At 36.6% G+C, this 18,619-nt stretch overlaps 1 protein-coding gene across 1 annotated transcript; it reads left to right on the top strand.

Moving 5' to 3' along the window:
* Window positions 1-14,430: 14,430 nt before the first annotated feature.
* LOC136042696 (ATP-binding cassette sub-family E member 1-like) lies at window positions 14,431-16,390 on the top strand. Its single transcript, XM_065727659.1, has one exon. It carries the CDS (start codon window positions 14,452-14,454, stop codon window positions 16,294-16,296), a length of 1,845 nt encoding a protein of 614 aa, XP_065583731.1. The 5' UTR covers window positions 14,431-14,451; the 3' UTR covers window positions 16,297-16,390.
* Window positions 16,391-18,619: the final 2,229 nt, after the last annotated feature.

The raw sequence follows: 18,619 nt of genomic DNA, 5'->3' as shown, positions 1-18,619 counted from the left end.
TTCGTCGATATCCTTGATTTCGGACTGCAAGCCAAAACCTGCCATGTCACTGCCTTTGTTGACGTATTTACATATGTATTTGATAATAATGGGGAATATGGAACAACCCACTGGTTATCCACTTCGATGGTGGCACCGTTACGCTTCTTTATTATTGCTGTTTTACAGCCATCTTCAGTAGATCTTCTTCTATATTGTGGGTAACCATCATTGCCAGTATTTGTGTTGGATACTAAAAGTCGAGGATATTGCTTCGTGCACCTTCCTTTGGCCATGCATGGTGAATTTTCGTATAGTGCACCGCAAGGTCCATGTATCATATTTTTTACAACAATATCATATAACCCCTTATCGACATTTTCATCAGGTATTTCAGCGGGAATCACATCATCAATTTCGTTAGAAGTAATTTTATTATGTAGCCAGTTTAGTATATGTGCGTGTGGCAAACCTCGTTTTTGCCATTCCACTGAGTACATCCAGCATCGCACTGACCAAAACACTTCAAGTTTTACTATGTAGTTTATCAGTGATTTCAACTTTTGCCGGAAGACACGGGCCGTAATGTCATGTCTATGAACCGCCGATTGTCCTTGAAGTAAAAGCTGCTGTATCTCGTCCCAAGATTGATTACATGTAAATGTAATAAATAAATCTGGACGACCATAGAGACGAACATACGCAATAGCATCTTGAGCATATTCATGCATATGACGGGGACTGCCAGCATATGACGAAGGTAAAATCGTTAATCTTCCAACGTTTGTGGTATTACCGTCATTTACAACTGCATCTCGCAAATGAATGTATTGTTCAGAGCGGAGCTTGGTCTGATTCAGACGGATATATAGCAAACGTTCTGATTGAATTTTTGCATACATATCAACGACGTATTGATGAAACAATTGACGGCATTTTAAAATATAATTTTCTTCATCCTGCCGAATCATTAGTCTATAGGAATAATAATGCATTGCACTGCATTTCTTAGTCATTTCTTTGTTAGTGGCTGGATTCATCAATTTAATATTAAAGTGATAGCCGTCGGCTCCATCCCAAAAAATGATAGGATATTGTAGGGCATCGTAGAATCGATGAGTTTCAGCAATTCTTACCAACTGAGCGTTTCGCTTATGAAGAATAATATCTCGAGGTAAAAACTGATCACCGACCATAACGATTGCCACTTCGTCGATAGTTGGAGCATTGTATCTACGCAAATGTTGGCCAGGAGGCGTTTTGTCAGCGGAAATAACAATTTTATGCGTATCAGTAGGCATCAAATCGATTTCTGTGTTGAACAGACGCACTAAATTATTATTTTCGTGGAAAAGATGTTGCAATTGGGAAACGATTGTCCTTTCAACGGTGGGAGAAATTTCGCAACGTGTATTCAATTCAGAATTTCTATCACTGATGAATTACAACTGTAAAAATTTATGATTCTCGCCTGAGAATGGTAGAAGGGACCCTGCTCTATGATAAATTTGCCCTTTTACTTTGAAAGTAGGCATAAATTTATCTTGATTTTCAATTTGGGCACCAAACGACGTCATTTGGAAACATGAGTTATATTTTCTGATGTTTGATAAAAAAAAGCGCTTAGATTCTGACGTAGTTCCAGTAGGCAAAGTCTTCACTGGCTCTGGGGGTGCAGCCAGTAGAGGAAGTTTAACTTTTCCTGAGGCGCAACACATTCCCATTGTTTCACAATTAAATTTCAAGGCCTTGCAATAGGGACAAATTTTAGACATAGTCCCAATTTGAACACATCTACTATAATCATCGACTGGGCTGTACCTGAAAGCCATGCAATAATTTTCAGGTTGCTCTTGTGATTCCTCGGCACGCTTTCTTTTCTTACTTTCTCTATCAGCCGCAAGCCTGTTTTCACGTTACTCTTGTGATTCCTCGACACGTCTTCTTTTTTCACTTTCTCTTTTAACAGCAAGTCTGGTTTCGCGTTGCTCTGGTAGTTCCTCGACACGCCTTCGTTGACGTAAATTGCACATTCCTAATCTAGCATTATCTCTTGAAGCCGCAAGCCTGTTTTCACGTTGCTCTTGTGATTCCTCGATACGCCTTCTTTTTTTACTTTCTCTTTCAGCAGCAAGTCTGGTTTCGTGTTGTTCTGGTAGTTCCTCGACACGCCTTCGTTGACGTAAATTGCACATTCCTAATCTGGCCCTTTCTCTTTGAACCGCCAGCCTGGTTTTGCTTTTTGGTAACATTCTATAACATTGACAGTTGGAGAAATCTCCACGTGCCAAGCTTGCTAAAGCTCAACAATTTATAATAAACCTCAAATTTTAAGTATCTTTTTTAAGGTTTTCAAATTACATTAATCTATTGTCAAAATATTCCGAAATATTTATGCAATCCCCAGTTTTTACAGTTAAACCCTCAACACAAAAATACATACAACTTATTTTATATATATATATATATATATATATATATATATAGAAGATATAATCTGGCGTAACAGACAAAGTGTAATAGACATAACCCACAGACAACTTATTTTTATATATATATAAGATTTATATATATAAGATATAGACTGATTAATTATTTTTGGAAATTTTTACTTATAAGCGAGCAGAAGAGGGGAGGTTTTCTGTAGCAAGCGTCGTTGTACCTGCCGGGAGTGTGTCTCCCTTAAACTGCGGGGAATAGATAGCAGGAGCCTACGCTTTCCTCGCTTATTGGCATTTTGAGCTTCTGAAATTTATCCAACTACCATTCAGCTTTAGTGCGGTTAAGACGTGTTTTGCCCATGGTTATGTTTTTGACTCGGAATTGGATTAATAGACTTTTTTCATGAAAATGGACTCTGATTCGTATACGGACTGCTTTGTTTATGCCTCGGTTCTGAACTTTCTGCAGTTTAATAATGAAAAAGGTGTCGAAGCTACAGTGATCTTAAAATTTGCAGTAGAATTCTTCGAGTCAAGTGATATTTCCAAATCGAAAAAAATCCTGTGGAATTCGCTGCTGAAATTGACCGAGCCCTATCCAAGGCGCACGGGTTCAAACGCAGCTTTGAATCATTTGAAAGACATGTTAGAACTTCAGAATGCTGAAATCAGAGTTCTTCTGAGGACATGCCTGTCTTTGTTTTCCGTTCCCCAGCCGAAGTTCCCTGTATTCCAGCAGTTGCTTACTCCAGGATAGCTTCTAAGCTTAATGGAATTCAACAGACACTTTCGCAAGATAATGAGAAAATGTCCGCTCATGATCTGAATTTCCCCAGCCTTCCGAGCATTGCTACTGGTAGTGACATCAGCAAAGCCACTGTTATTATCACGAATGTACTACGTGATATCGATAATGCATCTAAACGGAAGGAAAGAATTGACTGTATTTCTGGTCACGAGTGCATTGATACTGTGCAAGCCTCTGGTGATAAATTGATTTTGCTGCTGACTTTTGCAAATCTGCGCGCTCGGTTTTTCGTGATTGTGAAGCAAAAATGGTGGAGAAAAAGTTTTTGGTATCATGAAAGGCATTGCACAAGATATTGATCTTGCGCCTCTTAAAGCTTGCAGGGGTGTTCGAGACGCTAAGAGAATTGGGAGCTCAAATTGTGTGAAAATTATGTTCGAAGACGAAATTTCTCTTTCCTCGGCCCTTTCTCTTTCCTATTCCGAGTGCATGAATATCGGCGAATTCCTAGGTGCTGCAGGAAATGTCAATCACCTGACCACCTTGCTGCAAAATGTCCCGATAAAACTACAAATACTCACGGTGCTCTGGTCCCCATATGAACTCCAGTGACTCACCTTGCAGTAACACCCCAAAGTGTGCAAATCGTAGTGGAGATCATGTTGCTTACAGTTTTCGTTGCTCCAAACTAAAGGCTCTTGCTAATTCCAAAGTTCCACGACCTTCTCGCTTGCAATCATGAATGAGTATAAAGTCTCAGTTTGCTCTTTCAACATCAATGGGACAAAGGTTGAAGTGTTAAGCCTTGATGAGAAACTAGCTAATCATCATGTTGTTCTCTTACAAGAATACCTGTTCCCAAGTTGCAGTGTAAGCTTTCTAAGGCGAAGTTCTCAACAAGTTGTTTTCATCACGAATGCCCGACGTACCCGAGGCAGGCCTTCTGGCGGTCTTGCCTGTATAATTAAGAGATCTCTGCCTAGCTATTTGTCTCCTAGCTGCTACCAATCCTCTGAACACTATCTTGCAACCCGGCTTGCAGACGTGATCATAATCAACGCCTATTTGCCCCATGATAGAAGATCTGTTTCTTCCTTCTCCAGCTATGCGAATGCCTACAATAAATTAAAGACTCTCATATCTGGTATTGAGCGTCTGGGATACAAGTGGGTGCTTATAGGCGACTTAAACTGTGACATCACCGTTTCCTCGATACAAAAGGAAGCGCTTTTTCAGTGTCTACCCTCAGTATTTAAGGTCCTAACGAAAGACCTCAGTTTTACATATATCCACTGTAGTGGTTCTGTCTCAAATTTAGACCACTGTATCTGCCATCATTCATTACAAACTTCAGCAGTACATGTTAATAAAGATGAGATGGATTATGATCGTTTACCTCTGTATTTTGATATTATGGTTACTTCTGACATATACTCGAACCAACTCTCAATGTCGCATAAGTGGTTTGAAAATTGTGATTGGTCTAGTGCGAACATGCCTCTTTACCTTGCTACACTTGGAGCTCTACTGTCCACCGTACGTGTCCTTTTCCATCTTCTTTGCACAAATGCACACCCTATTATTGACAATGCTCGTGCTGATTTGAATCACTATTATCGTGACATTATCTTATGTATAAAGCAAGCTAAAGATGTGGCCATCCCGCTGATCCGTGTCAGGCGGAATACCCAAAAACCAATTTGGAAGTGTGATCCTTTGCTGAAAAAAGTCAAGAATAAGGCCAAATTCTGGTTAAGAATCTGGTCTGCCTGTGGTCGACCTTCTCAGGGTACTGTGTTTGATCTAAAACAAAAGATTTAACAGATTTTGAACAATGAAAATTAATTTCAGAACTTTAGCCTAACCAAACCAGATTTTGGGGTATGACAACTCTGTCGTTGAAAACTTTTTAAAGACAGAAATGTTGAAAATAGTGGCATCAATTTAGAGTATGGCCAAGGGGAAGGCTGTGTCGCCTTCCTAGATTAAAAAAAAAAAATACCTTTCAGGGGACATTTTCATTGAAGTATCCTTCTAGGTACTTTTTTTTTGAAAAAATAGAAATGAAAATTTCTCCCCCCGTAGCCTAGATAATGAAAAATACACTTTGCTCTTTCCCTCCCCAATTTATGTTCATTAATAGCACTGATTGATAGGCGCTTCAAATAAGCATTAAGGATATAAAATTGGAAATAAAAGTTATTGGAATATTGTGTTTAAAAGTTGGTTATGTACTTACTGAATATGTTAGCGTACCGTATTTAAGTTACTTTGTTATCGCCTCACCATAAACATTTTTAATTCTATTTTTCAGCACAGTAATTTATTCTGTACTGTGACTAGTATTGATAGCTCCTAGACTAACTTTGGAACGTTCAAACCAACACATTTTAGAGCATATGTTCTTTCTGCTCTGAAAAATGTTGGGAGGAATTTAGCGAAAGCAAATCTAAGCTATGAATAAATATACCTTAGTCACTTGCTCCAACTTAATTAATGTATCAACTTTTTTAACTATTTATAATCTGTACCATATCCTCAACTGACAGATCCGGGAGGCAGTGGAGGGATACCTACCCTCCCCCCCCCCAAACATTTCTTTTGCAACCTCCTTTCCCTCTTTTTTTCTTTTCCCACTCTTTTTTTAAGAATAAATTTATCGATTTGATCAATTATTGGCACCTTTATCACATTCCCCCCCCCCACCATGATATTGCTCATTGGCGCCCTTGTCACATTGGGCTTCCCCAAGAATTCGCTCCAGACCTACCAATACTATACTCCCCTGTTTATTGCAATTTTTTGCCGCCAAGGAAGTCGGATGACCGGCGTCATTGTATCTTGTAAAGCATTTTAACTGGAGTTGAGGATAAGACTCTGTGAGTAAGACTCTTGTTTATTCTTTTGCCAATACCAACACAATTTGATCTGTAATGTGTTGGTTGAAACGTTCAAGGCGTGTTGGTTGGTTGAAACGTTCAACACTAAATAAATCGTCCATATTTAAGTCAAAACAATGTAATCGTTATTATTTGTCTGCCACAATTCTTTCTAAATGTTACATTCAAATACCCGGTATTTCAGGTTTTCTCTCTTTTTCAATGTCACTAGACCCCCTTCGAAAAACGCAATGCCCATAAAAAGTTTGATACTCTAAAACCAACTATTAAACAGTGAACTTTGCAAACCATATTAGGTATATACATTATTATTCAATATTACGTTTTTTCAAACCTTTGGGTTTTGAGGGCGAATCTTGGATATTACTAAATTCTTTGTGATAACCCTGCATTCTTCGCATATTTGTCATTTTTTTTGCTTCTTTTCTTGAATTTTGCCCTTTTTGATAATTGTAACCCTCCATCCAAAACAGATTTCTGCAAACATGCCTGACGCTCAATTATAGAAATTTTATTATGCTACGCGTACTTTAAAATTTTCTAAGCCAAAGAATTGCACTTTTCGCTAACCTCTATTACGCCGACCTCTTGTACCACAACCTAAGAACTGTTTCTCTGATAGCAGTTAAAACTAAAAATCTGATTTTTTTTCAGGTAAAAGTTTGGTTTCAAAACAGGCGGATAAAATGGAGAAAGCAGCACTTGGAGCAACGGAAAGTATTGCGTAAGATTAGTGCCAGAAAGACTGAAACATTGACAGAATCTAGTGCCGATCAAGGAACCGAATACTGAAACTTCAGCGTCAATGGGCAGACATCTGGCGTCTCAACAATCATACATATTGTGCCCGGCACTAATGGCTTATTCAGTAGGCAGAAGGTTGGACTAGAGCCTATTTCAAGAACTGAATTTATGTATCTAAGATTATATATACCTAAAGAAGTTATGACATCTTTAAAATAGCTTAAGACCAGTTATATGCCTAATAGACAGTGGAACTTTCAGTTTATCATCGGATTAATAGGATTAATTCCTATTAGACAAAATTCAATTGAACCTAGACGACTTTAGTGGTAGTGGTGGCTACGTTTGGACACGTCCCCGCATTAATTCATAACCATCAGCGGTTGCGCAATTATTAAGATAAAATATTTCACTTTACAATAATTATTTAAAGTAAAATTATTGATCTAATTTAGACAGGAAGATCTGCAATTTTTTTCATGTCTTTTCTCACTTAAAGCTGCATGAAAAGCTACGAAAACGCTTATAACAATGAAAACAAAATGGTGACTATTAAAAATTAATCCGCATTTTCCTACGATGCGGTAAATCCAATTCAATCAAAAATACGCTGTGTGTTATTCTTATGGTTGTTGGTGTGTTTAAAGTAAACCCAGACAGCAATTTTACTACAGGCCTATGCGTAATTTTCTCTTAGTTTATATTGTCGAATCTCCGGCTTTCATTAATATTAAATAAATGTTCTTTCATATCTAATACACCTAATGAAATATAAATTTTCACGAGTATGAAGCAAGCATTAATTCTTTGATAGATTGTATAGTACCTTTTTTTAGCATTAAACATATGATACTGTTCATGTTTAAATTTGTGAGTTACATATCATGTTTGGTACAAATGGGGCTAATTTATTTTCGTTCATTGAGTTTATTGTTCACCATATTTTATTCTGGCATATGGCTATTATAGTGAAGAAACTATAAGAGCAACTTCAAAGTGTGACCGAGAAAGTAGTGTAGAAAGAAAGAATAAGGAATAGAATAGAAAAGAAAGAAAGAATAGTGTTCTCAGAAGTTTCATCGACTTGAACTCAAAAAGTTTCATTATGTTTTATGAACTGTTATTCAAGAAGTTTCATGAACTGTAATTTTACATTACTGTCTTGTCGTTCTAGTCGTCATATTATCATGATATATTTCGTCAGTGACATGGCTCAGTATTTTGTTTGTATGTATATGTATATAATCATGAGCAGATTAAGAAAAAATAATAAACCGGAATATGCAACTATTGAAAGTATCATGGGATAGTTTCCTTTTGTTTCTTTTGTATAGTACTTAATATATTAGGGGAAAAAATTTAAATCAAAGTTACCGGAATATTTACCCTGAACCAGAGAGATTTACTTGATTATTGTTTTATTTCTTTTTTTAAGTGCTTATTTCATTCATTGGAATTAGTACCATTAGTTTCATTCAAGGCAGTATTCAGGGAGGGGGGAAGTGGTTGAGGGTTCGATCCCCTCCCCCCAAAAATTGTCTTACTCGTAAAAACATAACACAAATACATATAAACAAGTTTTTGATGCGTTTTTTAAAGCCTTCTATAACCAACTACTCCCACAACGAAAATTCTGGATACAGCCCTGGTTTCATTACTTATTCTTTGAAATTCAAAGAACCAACAAATTAAAAATATTTCTTTGTTTTAGAGGACAATACTATATTTTTGTCAGTATTGCCACGTTAGAACCAATTGGTTAAATTTGGCAATGCTTTCATTCAGTAAATTCCAACATTAGCACCCTATTAGTTCCCGAATACAACTAAACCTTCAAATATTTGGTTAGCCTGAATTTATTGTTCCTTATCGTTCATCCACGTTTCTTGTCTTTTAAACTTGGCACCCACTACTACCAAAACCACATTACTGCATATGAAATTGTTTTTCGTCAAAAACTAGTTTTCTAATTTTTTTTTTTTTTTTTTAATATTCCTGGCTGTACAAACTCCTACTTAACCAATCCAAGCAAAAAGATTTAATTTTCACTGTCCTTAGTATTTTGACCATTAGGGTAGGGAAACGTACGCATCATTTCCTTCGGGTGGATGGAGGAGAGGTTGAAATTGGTAAAAGACCAAAAAATGAAAACACAGTGTATGAAAATTATTAGAAACAATGGGACAAATCGTCAAGGGTATTAGATCGATGGGAGTGGGGCTGGGTCTGAGTGCAAATACAAGGATATTTACATCAAGAACCTGAACAAATGTCAAACATGCAAAACTGCAAAACATGCAAAACTGCAAAGCCACAAAGAAATTGCAAACCCACAAAAAAAAACAAAGAAATGCAGAAATCCGCTTTAGTTGTTTCTTGTCCGTTGGATATTTTTCACTATACATACATTGATGCCAAGTGATGGTTTTAATTCTTACAGTTCCTTGGCAATCATGCTGCCCTGGATCTCTCCATCTTTTTTGCGGTTAAGCATATGAATATAATATTTATCTTACATAAACAACTCTCCAATAAAAGAAGAGCGCACTCCGCAGCACCCATATTACCGGCTCAAAAAACCCATATTACCGGCTCAAAAGAAGTCAAAAACATTCCCAGACATAAAAATCAACACAAAAACTACTTTGTTCTAGTCCTCTCATTTTCGTTACTTTAAAAAGGGACTAGAACTTTCAATTTACGGAAGAATAAATCGTCTTTCAATTTTCTGGGACCATTGGTTCAATAAGATTACCCATGGGATAAAAATAAACAAGCAAATACGCATCCGTGATCTTTGAACCAGGAAAAATGAAACTATTCGAACTTTTGTAGAGAGGCTTGAAACCTCTACCATAGGGTTCTCTGATATGCTGAATTTGATCTTATAATTTTAGCTTTCATTATGTTTTGCCCATTTTTTGAAATCAAGCAAATTTTGTCAGGTTCTTGGCTTCTGTTGAGTAACTTCGAACTTAATGAAGTTTATAAATTTAGAATCACTATAAAAATACAATTTGTTTCGTGTCTACATTTATGTCAGAATTCACTTTTAGAATTTTCATTACTATTAACACGAGTTGCTTTACTTACAGTTCGTTACCCCAAACTGCTGGAATACTATAAACTTCCAACCAAAAATAAAAAGAGTACGGACGCTAAGGTCTATCAGCTTAGCATTTGGCCAAGTATCGATGAGTTTCCTCGGCCAACTAGTGATTATGTTAATAAAAAAGATGTCTTAGAGCCTCTACCCCCACCCCCGTCCCCAACTGGACTAGGCGTACATCTAAGATAGCCATGATTATGAGCATTGCTCTTATCTCCTAATGGGGGTTATTTGAAATAATGACGTTCCCTTCTGGTGCACGTGATGATGAAAAAATTTTAATGACTCCCTTCCTCATCCTCCAACAGAGATGGAATTGAATCTGGACTCCAAAAAAGTACAACTAAGACGGTCAATGTTACTTCTCATTAAGTTTGGCTGATATGCAATACCTTTTTTCGCTTATATTCTGATGACTAAAAATAAATACCCCTCTCTCCTGACTGACTGCAGACAGATTGGTCATGGATCCAAAAAGACGCTACTGAGACACTAGCTAATACTTTTCATCGAGCTTGGTTGATATTCGTAAACATCTTTTGGTAGATGTCCTATTGATATTAATATAGCCTTCCCCCTTCCTCAAAGAGATATGATCAGATCTGGATCCAAAATGACATGGAGGGGCACTATTTTTAACTTACTGCCCAATTTTGGTGAGATGATGAAACTTTATCGTAGATGCTAGTCTGAATGAAATTTAAGGATAGATCTCTCCTTTGGGGTTTCATGGGGCGAGAATCTTCAAATGATATAACTGAGACACTTACTCTTACTTCTCCTCAAGTTTGATATATGGCACTTCATCTAGCAATGTCCAAATAGTAAAAATTTAAGAATTTTTTTTTCCCTAGAGAGGTCAGGTAGGGTCCACAGCATCAAGTGGTATAGACATGAGACTAGCCCTTACTTTCAACAAGGTTTATTTGAGATTCGGCATTTATCTCTGGTAGATGTTATCAAAACAATAATTTAGTAGCCCCACTGCACCCACAGAGGTCGAATTGCGTCAAGGGGGTCAACAGGCACAAATATGACACTAGCTCGGACTTCCTATTCAATTTGATTTAGATTATACCACTCTTTTTGTAGATGTACTAGTGACAAGCTTTTGACCCCCCCCCCCCTACCAGCTTTGATTCAGATATCCCAGTCTAGTTCTGAGCTTGTTCAAACACGACATTCAAAAACATACAACGTTGAGAAAAATAGTAAACATTGAAAATAATCCAAATAGTTCAGAAGCGATCTACATTAAAAATTTAGAATTCCAAACTTTCAAGACTGGAAATCTAGACAAGAGTTAGAATTTTGAGCTTATGTTCTCGAAATTCATGATCTACATGAGTCCAAAGTGATATGATCCCTACGAAGCTGACTTTTTGATCTGAGATAGTTTCATTTTGTTTCTTTTGTATGTTACTTAATACACTAGGAATAAAGCAATTTTTAAATTTAAAATACTGGAAATTACCCAAACATCAGGACATACTTTTGTCACCCAAAGCTGCAAACTGTAGATCACAAGGAAAAAAGAAACTTTAGGGGTGTTTAGCAACGGAATTCAAATACTTTTTTTTCAAATTTTCGAAGAGATTTTAGCCAGATCTGTCAACTGGCTAAGCAGAAATCAAATAGCCCAGCCAAAATTTGTAGCTTGGTGTATTACCTGCAACTCAGTAATGAGCGAACCACAACCCATGGTTTCATAAATTTTGAAACAGGTTTTTAAATAAAATATCTAGTAACAAATATCTGCTAGGAAACAATATTTAGAAAATATTAGCCTTCGTTCAAATTCAACTGAACAAAAATTTCTAATCATAAGAAGAAACCTTTGGTAATTTAAAACCAGTTCAAAACTCTTCAAAAATTAAAGAAAATGTATCATTGAAATAATCACTGTCGAAAACTCAATGTTGGCTGTTGGGAACCATCATCTGGAGCTACACGGAAAGGTATATTTTTCCATGGGTAGCAATTACGTGTCTTCATTTTTTCCCAGGGGTGATCGCGTGTAACCAGCGGCTACAGAATATTAGAAGAGAGCTCTTAGCAGAAATAAAAATATATGGATACCTTTCTAGGCACCAAAATAGATCACAATACAGAAAAATACCAGTTTGTGATGGAAAGCATCAAATTTTTGCCCGAAAAGCATAAAACTGCATAAGAATGCAAATCCTGAGATAGCCAACCTATTTGCCCCTATCTAAGAACTTTAAGTGGAAATTGATATTGAATATAATGAGTGAAAGGTTTGAGATGGCTAGGGCACGTTCTGCAGGTAAAGGATGACAGATTTCCGAGGATTGTCCTTTTCGGCCAACCGTCTACGGCTAAACGGAAAGCAGATTGTCCACGGTTGGGGTGGGAGGATGTCGTAAAGAAAGATTTATGGGAAATGGTAACTTCCCGGGAAGGTGGAAAGCGGGAGGTTTTGAGTAAATGAGGATGGAGGAAGAGCTTGCGTAGTTGTGTTTGCCCTAGCTGGCTTGGTGCTGTGGTGAGTTGTTAGTAGTAGTAGTTTACTAATTTATATGGTATAATGTCCCTTGAATTCTTCACTTACATTTGTCATGTCAATTTAAAAGAGTATTCTATTTGAAATTCTTTTGACCAATCAGTTTGCTCAGAGGCATCAAGTTATTTTTTTTAAATAATATTACGCGATACACCTAATGTTATTGTGTAATGATGAAAAAGTTTGCTCAGAGACATCAAATTCCGTCACATGTTTTCAGGATTTTTTTGCAGGGAATTCATGATTTTTTTTTTCCTTAGAATTCAGACTAAAATGATAGCTTAAGTAAGAAATTGTTGAAACTTTCAGGGCATGTACACGAAGTATAAAACTAAATGTAAGACTGAAGATAATAATCCAAATGTCTGAAATACCACTAAAACATTTCGCACAGACCTTGTGATTAGAACTGTTGGCAGGTAGTTAACTCATTGCTTTTCGTTAGCTCGAATGTAAATTTTAAGTTATTTAGTTATTATAACTACCTTCAGACACTACAAAGAATGCCAAAACCATCGAGAGCGCTTCCTATGGAAAACACTCTAAAGATGTTTAAATTAAAGTACTAATATCAGTCAAATGAAATATATGGTATATGTTTTAGAGTTAGGTAAACAGAAAATAACGTCTATACAGATGAGTCCTGACAGACAAATGTAAACTTAATTAGAGGACATCGACCAGCTGACATTGCGTTGCAAAATTAAGCATGTATGTGTGATTGAAAGAAAAATTCCCATATTTATTCTTTAAGATTTTGAAAATCCAAAAGAAAACTACTTTATTCATTTATTGTTATTATTATTACTGTTAATATTGTTGTAGAAGCACTGTGAAAAATTAGCAATAGTTTTTAGTTTGACTATGTAATTTTATTACATTTCTTGTGTTTATTTTACTTATGGTATTTATTTTCCTTTCTTCAGGTTTTTTACTGTTTCTTTTTTGTTTAATATTATTTGTAGAAAAATATAATTGGCTACCCCGTCACAAGTGTTATTTTTTCATTTTTGTGGATGGCTATTAGTAGTTAAGTTGTTATATTTTTGTTTGAAATAAATTGTACTCAAACTTGACATAAACAACAAACTTGAACACATATCCAGGAAACAATACAAAACGCACATTTTACCAGTAAATAAATTGAAGGCTTTTATTTATAATAGATACAATTTTATAAGCCCGATAAATTAATTTTTCAACCGATCCAAAACAAAACGAACCAAATATTCAGTTATATGAAGTCTTTCAACTGGGCTTCATGAAATCCAGCAACCGAGGCGAAATTCAACATCCATCGGATACGAGCTTAATTTTCAGGCTTACATACATATTGCCGAAAATTGTGTTTTTCGGCCAACAGCCTTGGCCAAAACGGAAAGCAGGTTGTCCGCAGTTGGGGTGGGACGATGTCGTACAGAAAAATTTAAGGGTAATGGGAACTTTCTGGGAAGGTGTTAAGAGGGTAGCTTTCAGTAAATTAGGATGGAGGAAGAGCGTGCGCAACTGTGTTGGTCCCAGTTGGCTTGGTGGTTCCGGATAGTTTTTAGTAGCAGTAGTATACTACTTTATATGGTATAATGGCCCTTGAACTCTTCACTTATTTGTGTCATGGCAATTTAAAATAGTATTCTATTTGAAATTCTTCTGACCAACCAGTTTGCTCAGAGGCATCACGTTATTTTTTTAAATAATATTACGTCATAGAAAAATAATATTATTGCTTAATGATGAAACAGTTTGCTCAGACACATCACATTATTACGTCATATATTTTCAGGAAATTTCTTGGAGGAAAAACCCTTAGAATTCCGACTAAAATGATTGCTTTGTAAAATTACTAGAGTGCAAAACAATCTTAAGACAATGGGGGTCCCTTTGTCTAAAAATTTTGTCTAAGATTTTTTTTTAAAGTAGTCTAATCTTCATGATCATCATTTTCAATTCTTTAAGACCGGCTTTTATGAAGATTTTAAAAATATTATTTGAAAACTGTGTGATAAATTATGGATGTTGTAACAAGGAAGAGACAAACAGAAGAAACAGATAAACTCACTCGAATCGCTATTGTCAACCCTGAACGATGCAAACCTAAACGATGTCAACAGGAATGTAAGAAGTCTTGTCCAGTCAATAGAACTGGGAAATTATGTATTAAAGTACAATCTACTGATAAAATTTCCTCTATTTCTGAAACATTGTGCATTGGTTGTGGCATCTGTATTAAGAAATGTCCCTTTGACGCTATACAAATCATTAACCTGCCAAGCAATCTTGAGAGGGATACTACGCATCGGTTCTCAAAAAACTCCTTTAAGCTACATAGACTTCCAGTCCCTAGACCTGGGGTAATTCTTGGTCTTGTTGGAATTAATGGCATTGGAAAATCTACCGCCTTGAAAATTCTTTCAAAAAAGATTAAGCCGAATTTAGGACTTTTTTCATCTCCTCCTGAGTGGTCAGATATTCTAAGCCATTTAACGGTTGAGCTACAGAATTATTTCAAAAAAGTATTGGAAGACAATCTTAAGTGTGTTTTCAAGCCACAGTATGTAGATTCCTTGGCCAAAACATTAAAAGAACAAATAACTGTGGGAGAAATGCTTGATAGAATAGCAGACTGTCCTGAGAACAATCCTGCTTCCATCCAGGATATCTTACAGCTGACGCATATTAGAAATAGACAAATAACAGATCTTAGTGGTGGTGAACTTCAGCGCTTATATATTGCAGCAGTGTGTGTTCAAAAGGCTGACGTTTATATATTTGACGAACCTTCATGTTACCTAGATGTAAAGCAGAGACTTAATGCAGCCGTTTGTATTCGTAACTTGGTGAACCCCAACAGGTACATCATTGTTGTAGAGCACGATTTATCAGTTTTAGATTACCTATCTGACTATATTTGCTGTCTGTATGGTACTCCTGGAATTTATGGTGTAGTTACAACGCCTTACTCAGTCAGAGAAGGGATCAATATCTTTTTGGATGGTTTTATTCCCACGGAAAATCTACGGTTTCGAGAAGAAGCTTTAACGTTTAAAGTTTCAGAAACTGCAACAGAAGAAGAGATAAAGCGTATGCGGCACTTCGAGTATCCTACCATGAAGAAAACCTTAGGAGAATTCGCCTTGCAAGTTGAAGGGGGTGAATTTACAGATGCTGAAATTATTGTGCTGCTGGGTGAAAATGGAACAGGGAAGACAACCCTTATTCGGCTGTTGGCGGGTAAATTACGTCCAGACGAAGGAAGCGCAGAAGTTCCCCCTTTGCACATAAGTTATAAGCCACAGAAAATCACAATCAAATATGAAGGAAAAGTGCGAAGTCTATTGATGAAGATGATTAGGGATGCCTTTGATCATGAACAGTTTAGAACGGACGTAATAAAACCAATGAAAATCGGGGATATTATGGATCAGGATGTTCAATTATTATCTGGCGGTGAGCTTCAACGAGTGGCGCTGGTCCTTGCCTTAGGAAAACCCGCAGATGTTTATCTGATTGATGAGCCCTCAGCCTATCTGGATTCAGAGCAACGTCTTGTTGCAGCAAAAGTCATTAAAAAGTTTATCCTGCACGCCAAGAAAACAGCCTTTGTTGTGGAGCATGATTTAATAATGGCAACAGATTTGGCTGATCGAGTTATAGTTTTTGACGGTGTTCCGTCGCAGAATACTTCTGCAACCGCCCCACAGTCTCTTCTCAGCGGAATGAATCGCTTTTTGAAACTTCTTGAAATTTCGTTTAGAAGAGATCCCAACAACTTCAGGCCGAGAATTAATAAACGCAATTCTGTAAAGGATACGGAGCAGAAGAGAAGCGGAAACTACTTTTTCCTTGGTGATTAGACCTCAAGAGAACATTTAGCACATGATAAATCCCATTCTTTTTTTTTATATGGAAGGATTTATAAACTAAATTGGTGTTGATGAAGGAAATAAAGCTCAATGTTGGTTATAAAAAAAAAAAAAAAAAAATTCAAACCAGTAGGCCTAAGCTTTTTCTGTGAATTTTAATCCCTGTGAACTAGTTAGATTTCGCAATACCTGGCAAAGGACTAAAGTTCGTGACCTTGAGTAATATTATTACGCAGCATATAAGTAAGCGAGAGATAATCCTATGGTCATAATTATCAAATCACTAGCTGTTAGGGGATTAGCTGTTAGGCGACCCCGCGCGCGTAAGTCGTTACGCGTCATTGTAGTTGTGTCCCTGTGCACCACCTATGAATATAGATAGATTTATATATGTGTTTTGAACTACGTAAAACTTGCGAATATACAACATTCTTGGCTTTCCCATTGTCTGTGCATATACAAAGCCTTATGTACTAATAATGACGTCATATACAAATGCTATTTTTACAAACAAACAAACATGCATACACACAACTCGTTTTTATATAGATAGATAGATAGATAAAATACAAATTAACTGTGTAAAACTTGCGAATATACAACATTCTTCGCTGTCCAATCGTCGCTGCATATAAATAGATTGTCAGGTTTACCGACCCTCGAGCATGCAACGTACAATTGTCCATGGGAAAAACAATCAGTATTAAGATCTATACCACATTTTTCTAATGATTGACCTTGAGCTTTGTTGATGGTGATTGCAAATGCTAATCGAATTGGGAATTGCAATCTTTTAAATTGAAAAGGCAGATCCGTTGGAACCATGGGAAGGCGAGGAATAAGAACAGTCTCACCTTCAAAAGCCCCTGTCAAATATTGTGGCCTCTATTACGTTTTCCATTGTTATTTTTAAAACTGTGTCAACTGACTTGTAAAGGACTGCCTGGTCTCGAATCTTGGTCAAAACAATTTTGTTGATTTCGTGGACGTCTATATTTTTGGGTGCAAGAATTGCTCTTTCACTTAGCCATTTATTATTTTTATAATTGTTTAGAATATTCGGAAATACTTTTTCAATCAATTCGTTTTTGGACGTCACTAAATTACAGAATTCAGCAGGTAGTTGTATACGTCCTGAAATTGAGTCTACTGGGAGCTTTCTGTTTCCAATTGCCAGCAATTGATCTGAAAATGTTTGACCAGAGTCATTGTTTTGCAATCGGACACGCATATTTGTAGTTAATTTTAATGTTTTTACGTGTGCCCATAAATTAGAATTTTTCTGGCAAGCATTCATTTCGTCTGCAGGGGTTGATCTAGGTATTATAGGTAATGTTTGCCTGAAATCTCCCGCAAGCAATATTAATGTGTTGCCAAAGGGTTTCGAATTCCCTCGCAAATCTTTCAAACATTGATCCAGAGCCTCAAGCGATTTTTTGTGTGCCATTGTGCACTCGTCCCAAATAATAAGTTTGCATTGCTGCAATACTTTACCCATCCCAGATGATTTGGAAATATTGCAAGTGGGAGTTTCTGTAGAATACAAATTCAGAGGCAATTTCAAAGTGGAATGAGCAGTTCTTCCACCAGGCAGCAACATTGAGCTATTCCGGACGACGCAATTGCCAACGCTATATCATTTTTTGATCGAATTGATGCCAGAATCAGTTTTATCACAAACGTTTTACCAGTACCTCCTGGCGCATCCAAAAAGAAAATTTCTCCAACGTTGTTATCGACACAATGCATTATCGTATCATAAATGTCTTTTTGTTCCGACGTTAACTTGGAAATGTTATTTTGTACATACGACAATAGATCACTCGTACTGTAACTTTGTTCACGATCCAGTTCTACACATGTCGAAACAGCAGCGATACGATTAGGTGAAGGCATTCCCAAATCCTGAAGAGGTTTGTTTGCCATACATACGCACAAATCTTCTATAATAACTAAAGTGTAGTTATAAATTTCTGATGTAAAATCAAAAGTCATATCTGACGTCTCTAACTGTTTTCGATGGAGTATATCTTCGGACATTTTTGATTTATATTTTTCCCATAACTCTGTAGGAGCTGATGGAGAGAAAGTTGTTAGTATGATGCCAAACAATGCATGAATTTGACTTGTAGTTGACGTTTCGCACGTGTTATTTATGCAGTTATCCCAGTGTTGGTCATTCTCCAATAAATTCAGAGCTTGGCATGCACTACGGTAACTGTCATGTATAGTACCGTTTACAGTTCTCAAATACTCAAGGGACGTCGGACCGGGTACATTCACCAAAAGCAGGCGTAGAAAGAAGCATTCATGT

Source organism: Artemia franciscana, unplaced genomic scaffold (assembly GCF_032884065.1).
Source record: "Artemia franciscana unplaced genomic scaffold, ASM3288406v1 Scaffold_1799, whole genome shotgun sequence".
NCBI lineage: Eukaryota > Metazoa > Arthropoda > Branchiopoda > Anostraca > Artemiidae > Artemia > Artemia franciscana.
Note: the sequence above shows the minus strand (reverse complement) of the source record. Positions and strands in the feature narration are given on the sequence as shown.